At 50.8% G+C, this 22,329-nt stretch overlaps 2 protein-coding genes across 2 annotated transcripts in view; one reads left to right on the plus strand and one right to left on the minus strand.

The window, feature by feature from the left end:
• The window catches only part of sh3bgrl2 (SH3 domain binding glutamate-rich protein like 2), a 176,258-nt gene extending 157,395 nt beyond the window's left edge, over positions 1–18,863 (plus strand). Inside the window, exon 4 of the mRNA XM_038799313.1 lies at positions 18,676–18,863. Coding sequence (XP_038655241.1) covers positions 18,676–18,696 — 21 coding nt within the window. The 3' untranslated portion in view covers positions 18,697–18,863. The remainder of the gene's footprint in view (positions 1–18,675) is intronic.
• zgc:153284 (uncharacterized protein LOC751696 homolog) lies at positions 6,040–19,023 on the minus strand. Its single transcript, XM_038799317.1, has 3 exons — positions 18,841–19,023; positions 14,238–14,405; positions 6,040–6,354 (listed from the first exon to the last, which is right to left on the minus strand). The coding sequence occupies exons 1-3, from the start codon at positions 18,883–18,885 to the stop codon at positions 6,274–6,276; spliced, it is 294 nt and encodes a 97-aa protein (XP_038655245.1). The 5' UTR covers positions 18,886–19,023; the 3' UTR covers positions 6,040–6,273.
• Positions 19,024–22,329: the final 3,306 nt, after the last annotated feature.

Below are 22,329 nucleotides of genomic sequence, written 5' to 3' on the forward strand. Positions count from 1 at the left end.
GCTCAGATCCTGGAACGCTGGCGGTGCCCATGTGCCATGTGGGAGACAAGAAGGCGGCGCCTGAAGATCTTGAGGAGAACAAAATGGCGGCGCCCATGGGCCGCACGTGGCAGGGGTTGAACAAGATGCCGGCGCCCATGGGCCTCGCGTGTTGCGCAGATGGGAAGAAGGCGGCACCCACTGGCCGCGCGTGGTCTGAGGGGGAGAAAATGGTGGCGCCCACTGGGCGCGCATGGTCCAGGGAGGTGAAGATGGCAGCGCCCATTGTCTGTAAACGAGGTGCGTGGGGGTGATAGCTGCGACTGCGCGGGCCTGGCACACCACAGCAAAGCCCCTCCTTACCGCAAGCCTTACAAAGGGCAGTGTGGGCCGGGCAGCGTTGGCGGGGGTGTTTCTGCTGGCCGCAAAAGTAACATCGGGGACCCCCTGGGGTTCGCTGGCTGGCGCGCGGCGCAGGCATGTTGACTGGGTAAGGGCCCCGCTGGAGCGGCCGTCTGTGGGGTCCACGATGTGTAGGAGGGGTGGGCCGCGTGGCTGGGGGTGTAGGCCTGAATGTTGCGCGAGGTGACCATCACAGAGAGCGCTAGCTTCTTTGTCTCTGCGAGATTGAGCGTGGCCCCTTCGAAAAGTCGCTGGCGTATGAGGTCCGACCCAATCCCCTTAACAAATGCGTCCCGCATAAGGAGATTTGAATGTTCCATGGCCGTAACGGCCTGACAGTCACAGTCCCAGACGAGTGGGATTAGGGCCCGCCAGAAGTCACCAGGGAGTTGAGAGCGAGTGGCGAGTACGTGCCTGGCGAAGAGCGTGTTAGTCTTCTGAGTGTAATGTTCTTTGAGAAGCGTCATGGCTTCGGCGTAGTTTGGCGCGTCCTGGATCAGCGGAAAGTTGGAGCTGAACCTTGAGTATAGTGTCTGTATTTTCTGAGCCTCAGGAACAGGGATTGGCGCCGAGTTGATGTATGCCTCGAAACAAGCTAGCCAGTGCTGAAAGTCCCTTTTGGCGTTGCTTGATTGCGGATCCAGTTGCAGGCGATCCAGCTTGATACGGAGGTCCATCTTTTGAAAATTGATGCACGATCAATTGCACAAACACAAGAGTTGGATACAACTGAGGCTTTATTGCTCTAAGATGTGTGGCCTCCCACAGCAGCTGGCGAAATGGCTGCAGCATGGAGGACACACACATTTATACTCCGGAGCCAGCAGGCAGGGACTACCGACGTACCTGTAGTACAGGTCCTAACATACATCACCTAATATAGGTGCAAAAGTGGTTTACCACAACCTAAAAATTGCAGGTCTGGCAACCCATGGTTGTGTCTCTCCGTGTCCTACCTCCTGTCTCTCTCTCATCGGCCATGGCGCCTGTTTCCCAATTTTATTTTTAAACCACAAGCGAAACCGTGCATCGGTAATTCCCCCGGTGGAGGCGGAACAATGCGGAGACCGCCGAGAATACCGGTTTAGACTCTGTAATGATATGCGAATGGCATTTACTGTACGTGCGGAGTATAACGCATTTACGTCACTGTCGAGGCACCGGAGCATGGCATTCTGGCGGACACCCCTGTCATCCACTATTTTGGCTTCACAACCGATTCTCCACACAATCATAGATAGACCATAGAATTTACAGTGCAGACGGAGGCCATTCAGCCCATTGAGTCTGCACCGGCCCTTGGAAAGAGCATCCTACCAAAGCCCACACTAACTCCTTAACCCAGTAACCCCACCTAACCTTTTTGGATATTAAGGGGCAATTTAGCATGGCCAATCCACCTAACCTGCACATCGCTGGACTGTGGGAGAAACCGGAAAACCCGGAGTAAACACACACAGACTTGGGGAGAACGTGCAGACTCCGCACAGACAGTGGCCCAAGCCGGGAATCGAACCTGGGAATCGTCGTTCCCAATTTTGATGTCAGCCGACGGAGAAACCTGCCCCGTTTTCACATTTTGCAGGAACCTACCCACTACATTCTCTGCGTTTTTGTTGTATTTTAATTTGTCTGGGCTTGTGACAATTTCATCATGAGAAAAATGTAAAATATGACCACATTTATTACAAATAAATTCTTAAGCAGGCTCGAGCAATGCCTTTTTACTTGGAGTAACAGAGCCTGTACAGCCAGTGGGTATAATTAGTTTATTTACATATTGTCTGATTAGTGTTGTGGGGTAATAAGATCACGATCCACCTTGCCAGGAACCCCTGAGTGAATCAACAGCTCAAACCATACATGTTCCGACACAGCCGAGCCTCACCCATTCAATCTTACTGCTGTGGGAATATTCAGAGAGCTTAGTCTGTAAATTGGATGTCAGATGGATAAGGATACAGAACAAACATTCCAAAGGCTGGAAAAAAATAATGGCCTGGAAATTCCAGCACGCCCAAAGTCAGGCACGCAGCTGGGTGTGGTACATACCACAGCAGTTATTATCAATGAAGGTACCACAATGTTCGTGCTGCCAACTGATCTTTAACCACCCAAGTGAACAACCAACACTCAGCTGGCTGCATCTCCTATCTTTCAACATTCTGTTTTGTAATCCTGGAAATGCCTACCCAAATCCAGCAGCATCAGGATTTCAGGGCCAGCCCGACCTCACGCCTGCAAATGATCAGAGACACCAGAGTGCTTCATAAGGCTGGTGCCTGCAAACATATGTTAACAAATTGTGCATGTAGCAGGTGGACACCGCAGGCTGGATACTCTGTTTGGGGGACTTTGGACTGGATTCTCCGATCCCCGACATGGGAATCGCGTTCAGTGACGGGACGGAGAATCCCCGATGATGCCGAAATCGAAGGCGGCGCCGCTTTCGCGATGCTCCGTACGTTGGCTGAGGCCCGCCCCACGGTGCTCCGTCCCCGACTGGCCGAGTCCCCGACAGCGTGGGTCTCTCATGGTCTCACCCGTTGGGAACTGAGCGTGGCAGCTGCGGACTCAGTCCAACGCCGCCACAGTCGGGGGAGGGCTGATCCGCGGGCAGCGCTGGATATATTCGGGGCTGGGGGCACTGTAGTGGGGCGGTCCGGGGTGGGCCAGCCAGGCGAAGGGGGGGATTATTCCGTGGTCCGGATCCACGAGCGGTATCCGCAGCTGCAGGCCGCCGCCATGCGCATGCGCAGACAAGGACCCGGCAATTCTCCAGGCCATATTGGCAGCTAGAGCCGGGTGCTCCACGCTGCCTCCCTGCTGGCCCTTAGTAAAACGGGGTATCGGTGGCCGTTTTGCGACAATTCACCATTTTCACGCCGGCGTGGGGATATAGTGCGGGATTCTCCGACCCACCGGGTCGGAGAATCCTCAGGGAGCAGTGCGAATCCGCCCCTCCACTCCGACTCCGGCTGCCATATTCTCCGGCGCCGGTTTTCAGGCGAGGGCGGGTTTTCGCCACGCCGGTCGGGGGCCGTTGGCAGCGCCCCCCCCCCCCTGGTAATTCTCCGGGCCCCGATGGGCCGAGCAGCCTTAAAAGCAGTTTCCTGGCCAGTCCCGCCAGCGTGAAATGGACATGGTCCATCACGGCGGGACCTGGCTTGTAGGCTGGCTAGGTGGGTCCTCAGGGGGGGCGCGGGAAGATCCGGCGCCCCCCCCGCGATCGGGGTCCACCGATCTGCGGGCGGGCCTGTGCTATGGGGGCAGTCTTCCCTTCCGCGCCAGCCTTTGTAGGGCTCTGCCATGGCCGGAGCGGAGAAGACCCCTCCCTGCGCATGCGCAGGAAACATGCCGGCCGGTCTGAGCATGCGCGGAACCACGCCGGCGGTTCTGCGCATGCACCAACTCGTGCCGGCCCTTCGGCGCCGGTTGGCGCGGTGCCAACCTCTCCGGAGCCGGTCTATCCCCCGGAAGTACGGAGGATTCTGGACCTTCCAGTCGGCCCGATGCCGGAGTGGTTCGCGCCGTTCTTGGCGCCGGTGTCAGGTCATCAGGAGAATCCCGCCCATTGTCTCCAAATCAGAGGATTAAACCCTTTGTTCCCACCAGCCCTGAATAATGTGCGTTTCATGTTCTCATTGGGGGTGCTATTCGTTCTGTGATTCAGGACGTGCAAATTGTCCAGCATTCTGTCAGCGTGAACTGGAAGCTGGAAATAATGTCCAGCCCAGCTGCTTTTAAGCGCTCCACTCACCGCACACTCATTGTAGCCATAAAGATGTATCAGAGAAGAGCCTGTAAGTAGCAGAAGAGGGGTGCGTTTAAATCACATACTGCAGCAATGGTGGTCTGAGCCAGGCCACTCCGATCCTGAGGGGAGATACCCTGAGTCCATGGACCTGGTACCAAGTCATTCCCAGCCACCCCCCAGCAAGTCTGACAAGTTTTGAAAGCTTTTTTCACCTACTCGCTTCCCCTCAACAGCCATGGTGCCCAGGCCCCGCTTGTAAATATTCACATCAATTCGCACCCACGTGACTCCCACCTGAGAGGCGTGGAGCATGAAGTGTTCAGCCCACTGAAGAGATTTAAATCCATGCAAATGACAGCTTTGCATGAGCTCGCTGGCACGGGGTGTAAACCTCACTAATGTCCTCGGGTGGGGGGGGGGGGGGTTCCCATTGCGCGCCTTTCTCCGCCTAATCGCAATTCTCTCTGGCGGCGGCGGGAAGCAGAGAATTCAGGCCGGTCTATACCAGCCACCAATGCCTCCCAAACCAGTAACCTCTTAAAAATCAAGAGCATTAAAATCACGAGTGGTTCTTTCTTTCAAAAATAGACCAAGACAGACCGAAATAAAAACAGAAATGCTGGAAAAGCTCAGCGGGTCTGGCAGCATCCGTGGTGAGAGAAACAGTCAATGTTTCAAGTCCAGATGACTCTTCCTCAGACTAACAAGAGGCAGAAATGTGATGGATTTTACACTGTTTAAGAGGGAAGCAAAGTAGAAGTTCAGGAATAGGTTGGAGCTAGGTGAGATTAGACAAAGATGATATGGGCACAAGACAAAAGGACTGCTAATGGAAATGTTAAAGACTGAAGAAGCTGCTAATAATAGCAGCAAGGTAAGATCGCAGAATGTGCCAACAGTGCCTGACGTTCTACTTTGGGAATGTTTGGGGATGATTTTGTGTTCTTTTTGATTTGACATCTCAGCTGTACTGAAGACTCTCAGATATCCCACGTAGCCATATGGAGATTTATGAACAATTAGCGCACTATACTTATTACTAGATCTACTTCATTTCTAATATGTACTGAACTGCGCTTCACGAGAGAGAAAAAGGTCTGTTATATTACCATTCGGGGTTTATGCTGTGTTCTTTATCTTTTCATCCAGAATGATCCGATATGTTGTTGACAAAGAATCCACCAATCAAAAGATTGAAACAAAACTAATTTATTATAATACTATTAATTAAATGAAGTTTGCACACTCTATTGAGCTACAGATAATAATTAAGTAATATTGAATATGTCTAGCAGTACTCAATAATCTAAGTAGTCACTAACTACACTATGATCTGACCTCGTGTTAACTCAGTCTAATCTAATCTTCTTCTAATACCATCACCATGTTTTCTCCTTATGCTACTCTCAGAATTCCCTGAGGGTCTGACTTAAATATAGAGAAGTGGTAACTCTCTCTAGTGTTTGATTTATACAGAGATGTAAAATTAACCCTTCACTCACCTGACTATATACATATCATTACAAGGTCTATGCCAAACACTATATGATTGGCTCACGGGTAATGGGCAAAAAATAGTGTGATGCTAGTGTTTCCCATTTCTCCCTGAAGAACCTTGCTGCCTCAGGAAGTGGGCTTTCCGAAGTCACATTGTTAGTGGGCTTTCCGAAGCCACATTTTTAGCTGGTCAAAAATAAAGATAAACAAAGTTTTCTCTTGCTTTGTGGTAGCAAGGGAAAAGATACTCGGTATGTCATGCCCCAAACTTCAGAAAAATGTCTTCTGCTGCATCAGTATGATTCATTTTTCTTTTTCACGCACTAGTCATCCTTGTAATACCTCTATCATAGCAGTCAAGATAAATAATATTATCAGTAAAATTGAGAAAAAGAGAAGACTGAAACATTTTCACTTGGGTTTTATAAATGTTGTAAAAAGATGCACTGCCGTACAATGATGAATACATTCAGGAAACCTCCAACAAAATGAACAATTAAGAGTATTCATAATTTGAGCAAGAAAGAATTACTTCTGTTACAATTGGAACACGCGAGTCTCGAGAAAATGAACCAATATTGATATAATAAGTGATATTGGTTGAAAAAGCCTGTTCGTGCATCTTGGATTCTGCAGGTTTATTTATTTTGCTGACAACCGCTCTTGAAGAACTCCTCCACCTTCTCAGATTCCATAGCTTCCTCAAAGGCAGCAAAATCCTGAAAATAATTTCAAAATGTCAACATTTTAATTGTTGCTCAGCATAGACTTCCCCATAATCGTACATCCCCTTTCCTTCTGGCTGGTGTGTGGCATACTTCCTTCACTCACACAGATCTACAATAACCACATTGTCAGCCATGTCTTCACTTGTTTCTTACTCACCCAAGAAATGCTGAGTTGGTGAGGGCGGGAACGTTACCTGAAGGAAAATGGCACCACGGATAGTCGCAGCTCTGTCCTCATTCAATAGTGGTTCAGTCAGAAGCACGCCTGCCTTGAATCCCAGGGCCCTGGATTCAAGTCCCAGGCTAGAACACCCAAATCACGCTCCTCACTCCAGTGCAGTACTGAGGGAGCATTGTACAGATGTTAAACCGTGGGTGGGATCTTCCTGCTGTTCATCCCGGCACGATCTTCCAGTCCCGCCGACATTGCACCCCATGCTGCGGGTTTCCTGGAGGCGAGGGGTGGATTCAATGAGAAATCCCATTGACAGTCATGGGACCAGAAGATCCTGCCAATGAAGGGTTCTAGCGAAACACAGAATCTTCCCCCCAAGTCTTCATCGGCTGACTTAGGTGGATGGAAAACGCCTTGTGGTAGTACTGTGAAGGAGGGCTGGGGAGGTATTCCTCATGTCCTGGCCAATATTTATCCCTCAATACGGGCAGCACGGTAGCATGGTGGTTAGCACAAATGCTTCACAGCTCCAGGGTCCCAGGTTCGATTCCCGGCTGGGTCACTGTCTGTGTGGAGTCTGCACGTCCTCCCTGTGTGTGCGTGGGTTTCCTCCGGGTGCTCCGGTTTCCTCCCACAGTCCAAAGATGTGCGGGTTAGGTGGATTGGCCATGCTAAATTGCCCGTAGTGTCCTTAATAAGTAAGGTTAAGGGGGGGTTGTTGGGTTACGGGTATAGAGTGGATACGTGGGTTTGAGTAGGCTGATCATTGCTCGGCACAACATCGAGGGCCGAAGGGCCTGTTCTGTGCTGTACTGTTCTATGTTCTATGTTCTAATAAATGCCACACAAGAAAAAAACGGGCACAAATCTCCAGATTTGAAACTAAGTGTTCCCGCCAGCAGGAAAACCTAAGTGGTTCCGTCTGGCACTAGGAGTGCTGGAGACACGAGATTCACGGCATGCCAATGGGCTATCACTTTGCCCACGTGAATCCCGGCCGATCCCTGAGGTGAGTGATTCGTTGGGGTCGAGAATCACCTTGTTAGCATGACCAGCTGGAGCAGCTTTTTAAGCGCTCTTCTCACCCCAGACTGTCATTCCAGCCAAGAAGGTGGCTGCACAAAGACCAACTCCAAGGTTTCTGAGTGCAGGTATTGACGGGATGCTGTTGAGGAGAGGAGGAGTACCCGCTCCCCAGGGTGGGATGCAGATACCCAACTGGCAGTCTTGAACCAAGCCTGTGGTGATATGGCGGATACTGAGAGTGCTGGAAGCAACTTGGGAAGTTGACGAATGACAGGGCGGCAGTGGTGTCGTGGTACTGTCACTGGACTAGTAAACCAGAAACCCAGGGTTTGGATGAAAATGAAATGAAATGAAAATCGCTTGTCACGAGTAGGCTTCAATGAATTTACTGTGAAAAGCCCCTAGTCGCCACATTCCGGCGCCTGTCCGGGGAGGCTGGTACGGGAATCGAACCGTGCTGCTGGCCTGCCTCGGTCTGCTTTAAAAGCCAGCGATTTAGCCCAGTGAGCTAAACCAGCCCCTATTGGTTTAGTCCCTATTGGATTGGATTTGTTTATTGTCACATGTACCCAGGCACAGTGAAAAGTATTTTTCTGTGAGCAGCTCAAACAGATCATTTAGTACATGAAAAGAAAACAAAACACAAGGTACACAAAATGTAAATACATGGTCACCAGCATTGGGTGAAGCATACAGGAAGCATAGTATTGATCAGGTAAGCCCTTAAGAAAGTCATTATGCAGTCTGGGAACAGTGGGGAAGAAGCGGTTTTTGAATCTGTTCGTGCGTGTTCGCAGACTTTTGTATCTCCTGCCTGATGGAAGAATTTGGAAGAGTGAGCAAGTTGGATGGGAGGGGTCTTTGATTATGCTGCCAGCTTTCCCCAGACAGCGGGTGTCAATGGATGGGAGGCAGGTTCGTGTGATGGACCTGGGACCCAGGTTTGAATCCTGCCACTGCAGATGGTGAAATTCGAATTCAATAAAAGTCTGGATTTAAATGTCTAAGGATGACCATGAAACCATTGCCGATTGTCGGAAAACTCATCTGGGAAGGAAATCTACATTCCTTACCTGGTCTGGCCTACATGTGACTCCAGAACCACAGCAATGTGGTTAACTCTTAACTCAAGGGCAATTAAGGGTGGTCAATAAATGCTGGCACAGCCTGCAACTCCCATATCCCATGAACGAATAAAAGAAAAGACCTCCTTTGAGTTGCTGGGGTGAGTAACCAGCTGTGTGAGCCTGGTATCACCCCTATTCCTGATCCCATCCATCAGCCCCAAGACCCTTCCACGTGAACCTCCAGAATCCCCAACATAAACGCTCCCGTCTTTGGCCAGGCACCTTGCCCACACTGACATTTAAAAACCACTCTCCACCCCACCAAAACTGGCTTGCCGGCATCTCACTATGTCCTTTCTATGTCCCCAACAATAAAGCAGAACATGTTCGAAGGGAATGTCAGCAGACTGGTGGAGGCATGCTGGAACCATGTGCCCTCACCTCCTTTGAAGAACAGGCTTTGGAACTTGAGGCAGAGGAGGGGGCTGTGGCTGACATGGAGTTTGCATGCGCTGAGATAGTGATGCAACTTTAACTAGATGTCCTATCTCAAGCAAATCTTTCAGCTCCCACACCCCTGCTCTTCCCTGGAGCTGTCCCAATGTCCTTTAGTATTGCAGGATACCCACCTAATGAGCTGGGCTGCCCATGGTCGCTGCCCCAGTCCAGACCCTCTGAACGCCTGGGCGCAAAGCTCTGGGGATGACACACATGTCCGACACTGCAATCACCTGTACCACCCTCCGGTGCAGAGACAATCACCTTGGAGGGACATGTTAGCAATCAGGCACCTGGGTCACCCTTCGGTTAGCACACCTGCTGTAGCACATCCGGTGGAGGCATGAACTCCCGAGGGAATCACCAGTCAGAGATCTGCCAGATCCCAAGGAACAGCTGTCCCCAAGACAGATGTCACACCTCTGGAAAAGGTGATCCCCATCACTGGTGTAAATTCAAATTCACAGTCAGAATTTGCAGGAGGTGATGTCAGCTGCATTCCAGCGCCTAAACGTTCAACTGGAGGAATCTAATTGCATCTTATCTACGTCCAAGGCTTCATAAACTAAAGCTCTAGTGTGTCTCGCTGCCTTGCATAATCTTTGCCATTTCTAAGAGCGGCATGATGGTGCAGTGATCAGCACTGCTCCCTCACCGATGCCTTACAGGTCACTGTCCGTGTGGAGTTTGCACATTTTCCCCGTGTCTGCGTGGGTCTCACCCCCACAACCCAAAGATGTGTAAAGCAGGGGAATTGGCCACGCTAAATTGCCCTTAATTTAAAAAAAAAATCTTTGTCATTTTTCATAACAACATTAATACCCACCTTTTGGCTTGGCAAGTTCAGAAATTTAATTTCATAAAGTTGACAAACAAGCATTTCCCCAATCGAACTATTGCTAGCTGGTAGACTATCAAGCTTATAAATGAGGTCAAAGAGTTTGTTTTGTCCTACAAATAGCAGCTTCCTGTCATAGAAACACAAACGAAACCTCTTTCTGATCATGGATGTGATGTGTTATCTGTGTTGGTCTAACATCGACTGCAACTGGACGCAGTAAAACGCGAAACAGGCTTCCGACACAGGAGATGGTCCAACACTGTTTTATTGAACCTGTTGATTGCTGTACATAATCTGCTGTGGGTTGACACTCTATTAACCTAACTGATAACCTCCTACTGGTTTGACCAGACTAGCTCTCGATCACATGGTGATGATGTTCATTGGCCTGTGCACTGCGACTATCTCACGAGCCATGTCCTGTGAGAAAGGGAGAGCCTTAATGCCCAGTGGGCTTTATAGTGGTGGTGTCCTGTCTGGTGATTGGTTGTTCTGTGTTGTGTGTGTTCATTGGTTATCCTGTGTGTCAATCACTACCTGTCTGCATCTCATGATATACATGAGTGGATATTATGACAGGATGGCCTAATTTAAGTGACAGGCAGCTCTGTGGCAAAATATCCTTTTGATCAAGAAGGATTTGTTGCCAAGATTTATGCTACTAAAGAGGAGGATATTAAGAGGCAAATAATTTTTTTAATTCATCTAATTGTGCAGATAGTTTGGGTCATGTTAAGAACAAAAAGGAGGAAGTATTGGGGGTCATGAAAAACATAAAGGTAGATAAGTCCACAGGGCCTGATAGGATCTACCCCAGAATACTGAGCGAGGCTGGGGAGGAAATTACTGGGGTCTGGAGAGATATCTTTGTATCCTCACTAGCTACAGGGGAGGTCCCAGAGGATTGGAAAATAGAAGGGTAGCAAGTTTGTGGACGATGCAAAGGTTGTTGGAATTGCGGATAGCGATGAGGACCGTCAGAGGATACAGCAGGATTTGAGACTTGGACAGAGAGATGGCAGATGGTGCGTGATCCGGAAAAATGTTAGGTAATACATTTTGGAAGGTCTAATAAAGATGGAAAATATACCATAAATGGTAGAACACTTAAACATGTTGATAGGCAGAGGGATCTGGGTGTACAGGTACACAGGTCACTGAAAGTGGCAATGTAGGTAGTGAAGGTAGTCAAGAAGGCATACGGCATGCTTGCCGTTATCAGCCGGGGCATTAAGTTTAAAAATTGGAACGTCATGTTGCAGCTTTACAGAACCTTAGTTAGGCCGCACTTGGAGTATAGTGTTCAATTCTGGTCATCACACTACCATAAGGGTGTGGAGGCTTTGGAGAGGGTACAGAAAAGATTTACCAGGATGTTGCCTGGTATGGAGGGCAGTATGTATGAGGAGAGTTTGGACAAATTTGTTTTGTTCTCACTGGAATGACAGAGGTTGAGGCATGACCTGATAGAGGTCTACAAGATTATGAGGGAGTATCTTAGAATCATAGAATCCCTACAATGCAGAAGGAGGCCATTCAGCCCATTGAGTCTGCACCGACCCTTGGAAAGGGCACCCTATCCCCATAATCCAGTAACCCTGGTCGGGATTCTCCAATCCTGCGGCAGAGTGTCCACGCCATCGTAAACGCCATTGCGTTTTACGACAGCGTGAACGGGCCACTCCCACGTCTAATTCTGGACCTTACAGGAGGCCAGCACGGCACTGGAGTGGTGCGCGCCGCTCCAGCTGCAGATCCCGGCGTGAACTGGATGCCGCGGGATCCGCGCATGCGCAGTTGCGCCGGCACCAACGAGGACATGCGCAATGGTGCAGGGCCAACGCCGCATGTGCAGTGGTCTCCATCAATGCGCCGGATCCAACGCAATATGGCGCAGAGCTACAGGGGCCGGCGCTAAGGAGAGGAGACCCCCAGCCACAGAGGCCGGCCCACCAATCGGTGGGCTCTGATCACAGTCCAGGCCACATCAGAGGCCCCACCCCCGGGTCGGACCCCCTCTCCCCCCCTCCCCCCCTCAGGCTGCCACCCGACCCTTACACGCCGAGGTCCCACCGGCTCAGAGCAGGTTATATGAGAAGTAATAGAATTTACAGTGCAGAAGGAGGCCATTTGGCCCATCGAGTCTGCACCAGCTCTTGGCAAGAGCACCCCACCCCAGCCCACACCCACACCCCCACCCTATCTCCATAACCCAGTAACCCCACCCAACACTAAGGGCAATTTTGGACACTAAGGACAATTTAACATGGCCAATCCACCTAATCTGCACATCTTTGGACTATGAGAGGAAACCGGAGCACCCGGAGGAAACCCACGCACACACGGGGAGGATGTGCAGACTCCGCACAGACAGCGACCCAAGCCGAGAATCAAACCTGGGACCCTGGAGCTGTGAAGCAATTGTGCTAACCACTATGCTACCGTGCTGCCGGTTAGAATGGCTCGGCTCTTTTCCTACGGCCGCTCGGCCCATCCGGGCCAGAGAATCGGCGGGCCAGCCGCGTAGAGCGGCCCGCGACCAGCGCAGCGCCAACGACGCTGGTGCCAACGACGCCGATTCACCGCACTGCGGAGAATCGTGTGCCGGTGTGGCCCGTTCGTGGGGATTATCCGGCCCGGCGTGGGGCTGGGAGAATCCCGACCCTACCTAACCTTTTCGACACTAAGGGGCAATTTAGCATGGCCAATCTACCTAACTTGCACATCTGCGGGAGGAAACCGGAGCATCCAGAGGAAACCCACGCAGACACGGGGTGGAAGCCCAAACTCCACACAGACAGTCACCTGAGGCCGGAATTGAACCCGGGTCCCTGGAGCTATGAGACAGCAGTGCTAACCAATGTGCCACCATGCGGCCCTGACAGAGACAGAGTGGATAGTCAGAAGATTTTTCCCTGGGTGGAAGAGTTAATTGCTAGGGGGCATAGGTTTAAGGTGCAAAGGAGATGTACGAGGCAAGTTTTTTACACAGAGGGTGGTGGGAGCCTGGAACTCGCTGCCAGGGGAGGTAGTGGAAGCAGGGGCGATAGTGATCTTGACAAATACATGAATAGGATGGGAATAGAGGGATATGATCCCCGGAAGGAGTAGGGCAGGGGTGGGCAAACTATGGCCCGCGGCAAACTACCGACTCAAGGTACCGGCAACTCGGGCAGTCATGTGCTAGGGGCGCCATCAAGGAGTGCGTGACCGGCGTCAGAGACCCGGCGCCGCGTAAAATGAAAATGAAATGAAATGAAAATCGCTTATTGTCACGAGTAGGCTTCAATGAAGTTACTGTGAAAAGCCCCTAGTCGCCACATTCCGGCGCCTGTCCGGGGAGGCTGATACGGGAATCGAACCGTGCTGCTGGCCTGCTTGGTCTGCTTTAAAAGCCAGCGATTTAGCCTGGTGAGCTAAATCAGCCCCTAGACAAATACATGAATAGGATGGGAATAGACTAGGGTCCCGCGCATGCGCAGTTGGGCCGGTGCCAACCAGCGCATGCGCGGTGGCCGCCCTCCCCCAGGCCGCCCCGCACAAACATGGCGGATGGATCCAGGCTCGCCGGTGGAAGAAAGGAGGCCTGCCGACAGAGAGACCGGCCCGCCGATCGGTGGGTCCCAATCATGCACCAGGTCACTCCGGCCCCCCCCCCCTCGGGCCCCCCCCGCCCCCTCCCCCCCCCCCCCCCCCGCCCCCCGGCCCCCCCCCCCCCGAAGGGCGCCGAAGTTCAGCTTGCCCGGGGCTCCAGCAACCCTAGGGCCGGCGCTGCGGCCCGCCAAAGGTCTTTATGCGGCCCACCAAGATCAAGTCATAAAAAAGTTTTTTTTTATTAAAAAAAATTCTTTTTTTTTAATTTTAAGGTTAATGGCAGGGGCTGTTGGGTTACTGGTATAGGGTGGATACATTGACTTGAGTAGGGTGATCATTGCTCGGCACAACATGTGTTTCATGTGAAGTTTCCACTTTAAAATATTAATTAATAAAAATTAATTGCTTTTTTTTCTTTAAAAACCTTTTATTTTGGCTATTTTAAATATTAATTATTTTACTTAATATACTATGCGGCCCTTTAAAATTGTGAATTTCTGTATGTGGCCCTTGCACGGAAAAGTTTGCCCATCCCTGGAGTAGGGGGTTTTCATTCAGACGGACAGCATGGTACGTGCAGGCTTGGAGGGCTGAAGGGCTTGTTCTTGTGATGTACTTTCCTTTGTCCTTTGTTCTTTATAATTAAAACAAGTTGATCAAAGTTCCAGCTTACCCCACAGTACTTGTCATCATTAAATATTTGTGGCGCCATCGCTTTACGATTTCCCACCTTATTTCTCATTTCCTCTAACAAACTTGCATCTGCTGCTAGATCCACAAATTTGTGGGGTATCTTAAATGCCTCCAATGTGTTCCTAATTCTGATCTGATTCTTATCCAGCTGTAATGAATTGTAAAAAAAAAGTTAATTAATAATAATTTGTCACTTTAGATGTAGAATTAGCATGTTTAACGATAATGATAGACTATTATGACCCATTAAAGATCAGGGCTGGGATTCTCCAATCCCGCGGCCAAGTTCTTACGCCGGCGTGAAAAGCAGCACAAGACACTCCGGCATCAAGGGGCCTCCATGTCCAGGTATTCATCCCTTCCTAGGAGGCTAGTAGGACGGTGGAGTGGCGTCCGCAGCTCTGGTGCCCGAAAGCCGGCACACCACGACCGGAGCGAGTTTACGCGTGCGCCCCACAGCCTGTGTGATTCCGCGTATGCGCGTGGGTTCCCGTCTCCGCGCCGGCCCCCAGGCATTATGGCAGAGCCCTACAGGGTCACAGCGCGGAGGGACATAAGCCCCACACGGAACTAGCCCGCCCACCTGAACGGTATGCCCTGACCGCCGCGGGCCAGGCCACTGTGGTGGACCCCCCTCCCGGGGTTGGATTCTCCCCCCCCCCCCCCCCCCCCCCCCGGCAACCAGGATGGCCCCTACAGGCAGAACTCCAAGTTCCTGTCGGGTAGGACCATATGTAACCTAAGCCAGCGGCACTCGGCCCGTCGAAGCCCAGAGAATCGGCGGGGGGGGGGGGGGGGGGGGGGGGGGGCAGGCGCTTTCAACGGTTCCCGACCGTCGCTGCGGCAATCCCGCGGGCGCCCAAGAATCGGCGGCAGAGAATCGGCGGCAGAGAATCGGCGGGCCGGCGTCAGAGCAGCGTCGCGCGATTCTCCCGCCCTCCCCCCGCCAATTCTCCAACCTGGCGCGGGGCGGAGAATCCTGGCCCAGGTTATTCACTATATTTAATTACAACTTACATGACAGCAGAACCACACAAAGATAGGCATCATTTTAAACACTGTAAATTAAAGTGATATTCATAGATTACGCGGGTAAAACTGTGGCAAATAGATTTAAATGTAGGCAAATGTGAGATCAATCACTTTGAACCTAAAAAGAATAGAACAGAGTAATTTCTAAATGGAGAGATGCTCGATACAGTAGAGGCCCAAAGAGACTTGGCTGGGAGTTCTATTTTCAAGGATCATTCTTCTTAGCCAAGATCAAAACTGACTTGCTTCCATTCCAGTGCAATGGACTCTGAGATGGCATAGGGTCCATGTACATTTTCTTTATTCATTCTTAGATGTGAGCTTTATTGGCGAGGCCAACAGTTATTGCCCATCCCTAGTTGCCCATGAGAAGGTGGCGTTGAGCTGCCTTCTTGAACCGCGACAGTCCCTGGTGTAGGTCCACCCACCTCTGTACTGTTAAGGGGAGGGAGTTCCAAGTTAGGATGGTGTGTGACTTGGAGGGCAACTTCCAGATGGTAGTGTTCCCTCTGTAGTGTGTCTGCTGCCCTTGTTCTTCTGAATCATGTTTCTCCCACACACAGCCAGTGGGTCACATCTCTTTTTCTGGCCAGTAAGCCTATGTTCAAAATGTTGGTCAGTGGCTTGGAAGATTCTTCAAACAACTGCTCTTTAAAACAATGGCCATTTCTCTGCTGTGCTTGCTATTGTGAGCCAATCAGCAGCAAATGTGGGAGAGAACCCGTCTCTGATTGGGGTGGGGTGTTTTCTTCAGCCTGAGACCTGAAAATTTAGCGTGACAAAGGCTGGTTTAGCACAGGGCTAAATCGCTGGCTTTGAAAGCAGACCAAGGCAGGCCAGCAGCACGGTTCAATTCCCGTTCCAGCCTCCCCGAACAGGCGCCGGAATGTGGCGACTAGGGGCTTTTCACAGTAACTTCAATTGAAGCCTACTTGTGACAATAAGCAATTTTTTTTTCAGCAGCAGGGGTTGAGAGGTTGCCAGAGGGAAGGGAGGGCATCAAGGTGTTATATTCTCTCTTATTGGAGATGGTCATTGCCTGGCACTTGTGTGGCATGAATGTAACTTGCCACTTGTCAGCCCAAACCGAGATATTGTCTTTTATTAAAAATAATCTTTTATTATTGTCACAAGTAGGCTTTATTAACACTGCAATATAAAGTTACTGTGAAAAGTCCCTAGTCGCCACACTCCGGCGCCTGTTTGGGTACACAGAGGGAGAATTCAGAATGTCCAATTCACCTAACAGCAGGTCTTTCGGGACTTGTGGGAGGAAGCCGGAGGAAGCCCGCGCAGTCACATGGAGAACGTGCAGACTCCACACAGGCAGTGACACAAGCTGGGAATCAAACCTAGCAACAGTGCTAACCACTATGCTAGCGTGAATAGAAAGCAAGTGCAACTTGGCTTCCAAATTTCATTTTCGTAACTTCTGAATTTCTTTCTTATTTGTTCATGGGATGTGAGCAAAGCAAGCACCTATTACCCATCCATAACGGTCCTTGAGAAAGTGGTGGTGAGCCACCTTCTTGAACCACGGTAGTCCATCTGGTGCAGGTACACCTACTACGCTGATAGGGAGGGAGTTCCAGGACTTTGACCCAGTGACATTATCAACCCAAGCTTGAATGTCGTTTAGGTTTTGCTGCACAAAGTCCTGCTTCATCATCCAAATTAAGAGTGGAACTGAACACGTATGGTAGCCAACCCCGCTCGGACCTTATGATGGAGGCTAGTTTACTGATGAAGCAGCTGAAGATGGTCGGGCCCCGGACACTACCCTGAGGTGCTCCGACAGCAATGTGCCTGATCTGTGATGATTGGCCTCCAACCACCACAACCATCTTCCTTTGTGTTAGGTATGGATCTAACTAGTGGAGAGTGAGTTTTCCCTGATTCCCTTTGACTTCAAATGACAATACCACATTATTTAAATGTTGTCTTGATATCCCATGACATCACTCTCACTTCATGTTTTGAATTCTTGATTTTGATTTGATTTGATTTGATTTATTGTCACATGTACTGAAGTACAAGGAACAAAGAACAAAGAAAATTACAGCACAGGAACAGGCCCTTCGGCCCTCCCAGCCTGCGCCGATCCAGATCCTTTATCTAAACCTGTCTCCTATTTTCCAAGGTCTACTTCCCTCTGATCCCGCCCATTCATATACCTGTCTAGATGCTTCTTAAATGATGCTATCGTGCCCGCCTCTACCACCTCCGCTGGTAAAGCGTTCCAGGCACCCACCACCCTCTGCGTAAAAAACTTTCCACGCACATCTCCCTTAAACTTTCCCCCTCTCACCTTGAAACCGTGACCACTTGTAACTGACACCCCCACTCTTGGGAAAAGCTTGTTGCTATCCACCCTGTCCATACCTCTCATAATTTTGTAGACCTCAATCAGGTCCCCCCTCAACCTCCGTCTTTCCAACGAAAACAATCCTAATCTACTCAACATTTCTTTATAGCTAGCACCCTCCATACCAGGCAACATCCTGGTGAACCTCCTCTGCACCCTCTCCAAGGCATCCACATCCTTCTCTTAATGTGGCGACCAGAACTGCACGCAGTATTCCAAATGTGGCCGAACCAAAGTCCTATACAACTGTAACATGACCTGCCAAGTGAAAATTATTTTTCTGCGGCCAAGGGAACGTAAACTATATGTACAAAGTAGACAAAAAGAATAGTCAACAGAGAACATTGAAGTGGTACATCGACAAACAGTGATTGGTTACAGTGCGGAACAAGGGGCCAAACAAAGCAAATACATGAGCAAGAGCAGCATGAGACGCCGTGAATAATGTTCTTACAGGGAACAAATCAGTCTGAGGGGGAGTCTTTGAGGAGTCTTGCAGCTGTTTGGAGCAAGGCTCTAATAAATTCAGGAGTCAAGCAGTCCTTGCTTAACCCACATTGTTCCCTTTTACCAATGTTTACATTTCCTTTAAATTTAGAGTTCTTTTTCTATTAAGGGGCAGTTTAGCCTGGCCAATTCACCTGCCCTGCACACCCCCTTTTACCAACTTAAACAAGTTAAATGCAATCTATATATATCGCGACCGATCTCTCTTAATAATTAGGCTCGCCAGAATTCTATTGCTGGGGCTCCATGTTTTTCACTTAAAAATTCAATGTTAACATTTTTCTGTGTCATTTTCCAGATAATACTTTCTGACATTGTCTCACAGTGTAATTTTATTTTGCATCTGACCTTGCTTTATTCCCTTAGCTTCACTGACTTCAAACTATTTCCATTTACCTGACATTGACAGGTAACTCTGTTTAGAGCTAGAATTATTTTAGTTTCTAAAATGTTACTGTACTTCCGTAATTTTGCACTTCGCAAAACATTTTCCTCCCTTTTCCTAAATTTGCAGGAACCACAGTCTCTCCAGTAATGAGAAAATGAGAATGTTTCAGAAAAACAGTGGACACTGGAAGAATGAACCTACACAATATGTACAACTGTTAAGGAGATACAAGGCTTACATTCCACTAAAAAAAGTTATGCAAAGTAGATTAACATATAATTCGGTAAATACCTCAGTTGTTGTAGTGATGCTGGTGAAATAAACAATGACAACCATGATAAAGGACTTGAAGTGCGTTTAATTGAACTGATCGCAAGTCAGCAAGGAGTTTTCTGCAGTTTAATGTCGAGTCACTTTGGCACGAAGCTGCAGCCTCGCCCTGCTTCCTGCTTTCAACTAGTGAAATACAACGTAAGCAAGTCATTTGCATTGCTGAAAATAGAGGGAGGGATTCATGAATACATCGTAAAGATTACTTCAGTATTAAATACGCTTTAGTTAATGAAATCCTTGCTGAAGAGTTCTGAATTGGATACATGAATTCTTAAAACATTTTTGGAAGTAACCAAACTCAGTTTTTTCTTCAAGACTAGCATTCCACAAATAGGTCGGGATATTAATGTATAGGTTTCGCAGAACAATTCAGGATGCAATTCTCCCAAAAAAATGGAACAGTGCTATTTAATGCGCCATGTTTTTGGGCACATACATCGGGGTCCTTCTCGGCGCTGATCCTGCTATCCAACGGATTTAGCCATTCTTTTGGCCTCAGTCTGGAATGCCCCTTGAGGCCGCATTTAGGTGCAGCACGTCAGTGCAGGAAGAGATTGGGGCACCACTTTTAAATGCCGCTCCGATCTTTCATCTCCCCTCGGAATCCCTACCGCAGCCTCCAGACTCCCCTACTGCTCCAACTTACCTCTTGGGGGGCCCTCGAGCACCCCACTCCCCCCATCCCACCTCTTCAGGGCAAGGGCCCCCCCCCCCCCCCCCCCGACATCCCTGGCATGGGCAACCTTGCACCCAGGCACTTTGGCACTGCCAGCCTGGCACCCTGGCAGTACTCCTGACAGCCTGGCAGTGCCACACAGACACCCTGACAGTGCCAGCGGAGCACTGCTAGCATGCCCAGGTGGTCATGCCAAGGTGGCTGGGTGCCTATAAGAGTGCCAGGGTACCACTGCCTGACCACCCGGTGTCCTCCAATGGCCTGGGAGACCCCCCAGGTGCCGTTATGCTTGGTCCACATTTGTGTGAACTGGTGCTAAACAGCGTCAGGGCAAGGTCTCTCAGGCACAGGCTTTATTTCCCGGGTCTTGGGAGAATCGGGCGCTGGTACCCAAATGGCTCATTTAAATATGTTAATCTGTATCCCACCCAATGAAGGCAAAGTCCAGATCGTGCATCTCTCGCGAGACGTTCAGAGTGTTCCACTGGATAAAAGCAAATTACTGCGGATGCTGGAATCTGAAAGCGAAGAGAAAATGCTGGAAAATCTCAACAGGTCTGGCAGCATCTGTAGGGAGAGAAAAGAGCTAACGTTTCGAGTCCGATGACTCTTTGTCAAAGACAAACCACCTGCACGCGGTTTGCCTGGATGTGTGTGTGTGGGAGGGGGGGCGGGGGTGGGGGGGGGGGGGGGGGGGGGGGTGGGGGGAGCCTAGCAATGATTGACCAGGCCACATCCGAGGTGAAGCGGGAGAGGATGAGGGCCTCCGGGCAAAGTTGAGGACCTCCAGGCGAGGATGAGGGCCTCCGGGCAAGGTTGAGGACCTTCTGGTGAGGATGAGGGCCTCCAGGCGAGGATGAGGGCCTCCAGGCGAGGATGAGGGCCTCCGGGCGAGGATGAGGACCTTTGGCGAGGATGAGGGCCTCCGGGCGAGGATGAGGGCCTCCAGGCAAGGATAAGGTCTTCCGGGTGAGGATGAGGGCCTCCGGGCAAGGATGAGGACCTTTGGCGAGGATGAGGGCCTCCGGGCGAGGATGAGGGCCTCCAGGCGAGGGTGAGGTCTTCCGGGTGAGGATGAGGGCCTCCGGGCGAGGATGAGGACTTTTGGCGAGGATGAGGGCCTCCGGGCGAGGATGAGGGCCTCCAGGCGAGGATGAGGTCTTCCGGGTGAGGATGAGGGCCTCCAGGCGAGGATGAGGTCTTCCGGGTGAGGATGAGGGCCTCCGGGCGAGGATGAGGGCCTCCAGGCGAGGATGAGGTCTTCCGGGTGAGGATGAGGGCCTCCAGGCGAGGATGATTTAGAGTACCCAATTCATTTTTTCCAATTAAGGGAAAATTTAGCATGGCCAATCCACCTACCCTGCACATCTTTGGGTTGTGGGGGCGAAACACACACAAAACGTGGAGAATGTGCAAACTCCACACAGACAGTGACCCAGAGCCGGGATTGAACTTGGGACCTCTGCACTGTGAGGCAGCAGTGCTAACGACTGCGCCACCGTGCTGCCCTGGGCTACCATTGTGAAAGGTTGCTCGGATCCCGAAGTGAGCTTGTGGATTCCCCACACTCCCCACCCACGGGCAATGTAACCCCCCCCCCCCCCCCCCGACATGGGCACTACCCCACACATCCCCAAGTGAGGTCACCCCGCTCTGGGGTCCCTGGAGGTCCCTTCTCTTCAGGCTCACATTTCCAGGATGCCCACCCATTACTCCCCCCCCCCCCAAAATGCCCAGAGGGTCCTACTTAGCTGCCATGCAACCTGCCCCCCACCCTTCACCCTCCTTTCATGGCCACAGCCCCCGTTCAGCCCTTGACCCTTGGCATGCCACCCTGGCTCCCGGGCACCCTTTCACTGCCACCCTGGCACCCAGGCAGTGCCCCTGCCGGTATGGCAGTGCCACCCTGGCACCCAGGCAGTGCCAGCGAGCCACCCTGAATTGACCCTGATCACCCAGGCATTGCTGATAGCCTGGGGGACCTCTGGGTGTCGCTTTGCCTGGTCCACGTTTATGCTGAAAGATCCCAGGAAAACTCACTGAAGTTAGTTCAAAACCAACTTCGGCGAGCGCTGTTGGTCACGCCCCTTCGGGCATTATTCGGACTCCGGCGCCTCGTGGGACTTGGATAGATCCCGCGAGACGTGAAGGCTCCCGGGAAAACCGCGGGAAGCCTGTCCCATTGAGCGAGAGGGCAATGCGGCCATTGGATGACGCCCTGTATGTTTTTGAAGCAGTTATATATAGTACCGAGTGCACAGACAATTTGGTGGCATTGTTGACGCCGTCACTCTGGCAGGGCAAGGCCTGATAGAACCAGCAAGGCCAGCTCCACAGATATCGGGGCACCATCGTTATAGGGCAGGGGTGGGCAAACTTTTCCATGCAAGGGCCACATTCATAAATTCACAATTTTAAAGGGCCGCATAGTATATTAAGTAAAATAATTACTTCACCCGATTATGATTCTGGGCGCCTCATTTAGAACATAGAACAGTACAGCACAGAACAGGCCCTTCGGCCCTCGATGTTGTGCCGAGCAATGATCACCCTACTCAAGCCCACGTATCCACCCTATACCAGTAAGTGACCCAACAGCCCCCCCCCGCCCCCACCCCCCCCCCCCCCCCCCCCCCCCCCATTAACCTTTAAAAAAAATTTTAAAAAAATTTTTTTTTTTTTTAATTTTATTTAATGACTTGGTGGGCAGCATAAAGACCTGCGGCCCGCGGGCCGTAGTTTGCCCACCCCTGTTATAGGGCAACCTGATC

This window comes from Scyliorhinus canicula, chromosome 6 (genome assembly GCF_902713615.1).
Source record: "Scyliorhinus canicula chromosome 6, sScyCan1.1, whole genome shotgun sequence".
In the NCBI taxonomy this organism is placed as follows: Eukaryota; Metazoa; Chordata; class Chondrichthyes; order Carcharhiniformes; family Scyliorhinidae; genus Scyliorhinus; species Scyliorhinus canicula.

Bases quoted from the DNA above. Each gene is read 5' to 3' on its own strand.
- zgc:153284 (XM_038799317.1), bottom strand. From the start codon at position 18,885: ATGGTTGTCATTGTTTATTTCACCAGCATCACTACAACAACTGAG. The intron at 14,406-18,840 runs GTATTTACCGAA...AATTCATTACAG, and splicing joins GCATCACTACAACAACTGAG to CTGGATAAGAATCAGATCAG. The intron at 6,355-14,237 runs GTAAGCTGGAAC...AATTATTTTCAG, and splicing joins ATGATGACAAGTACTGTGGG to GATTTTGCTGCCTTTGAGGA.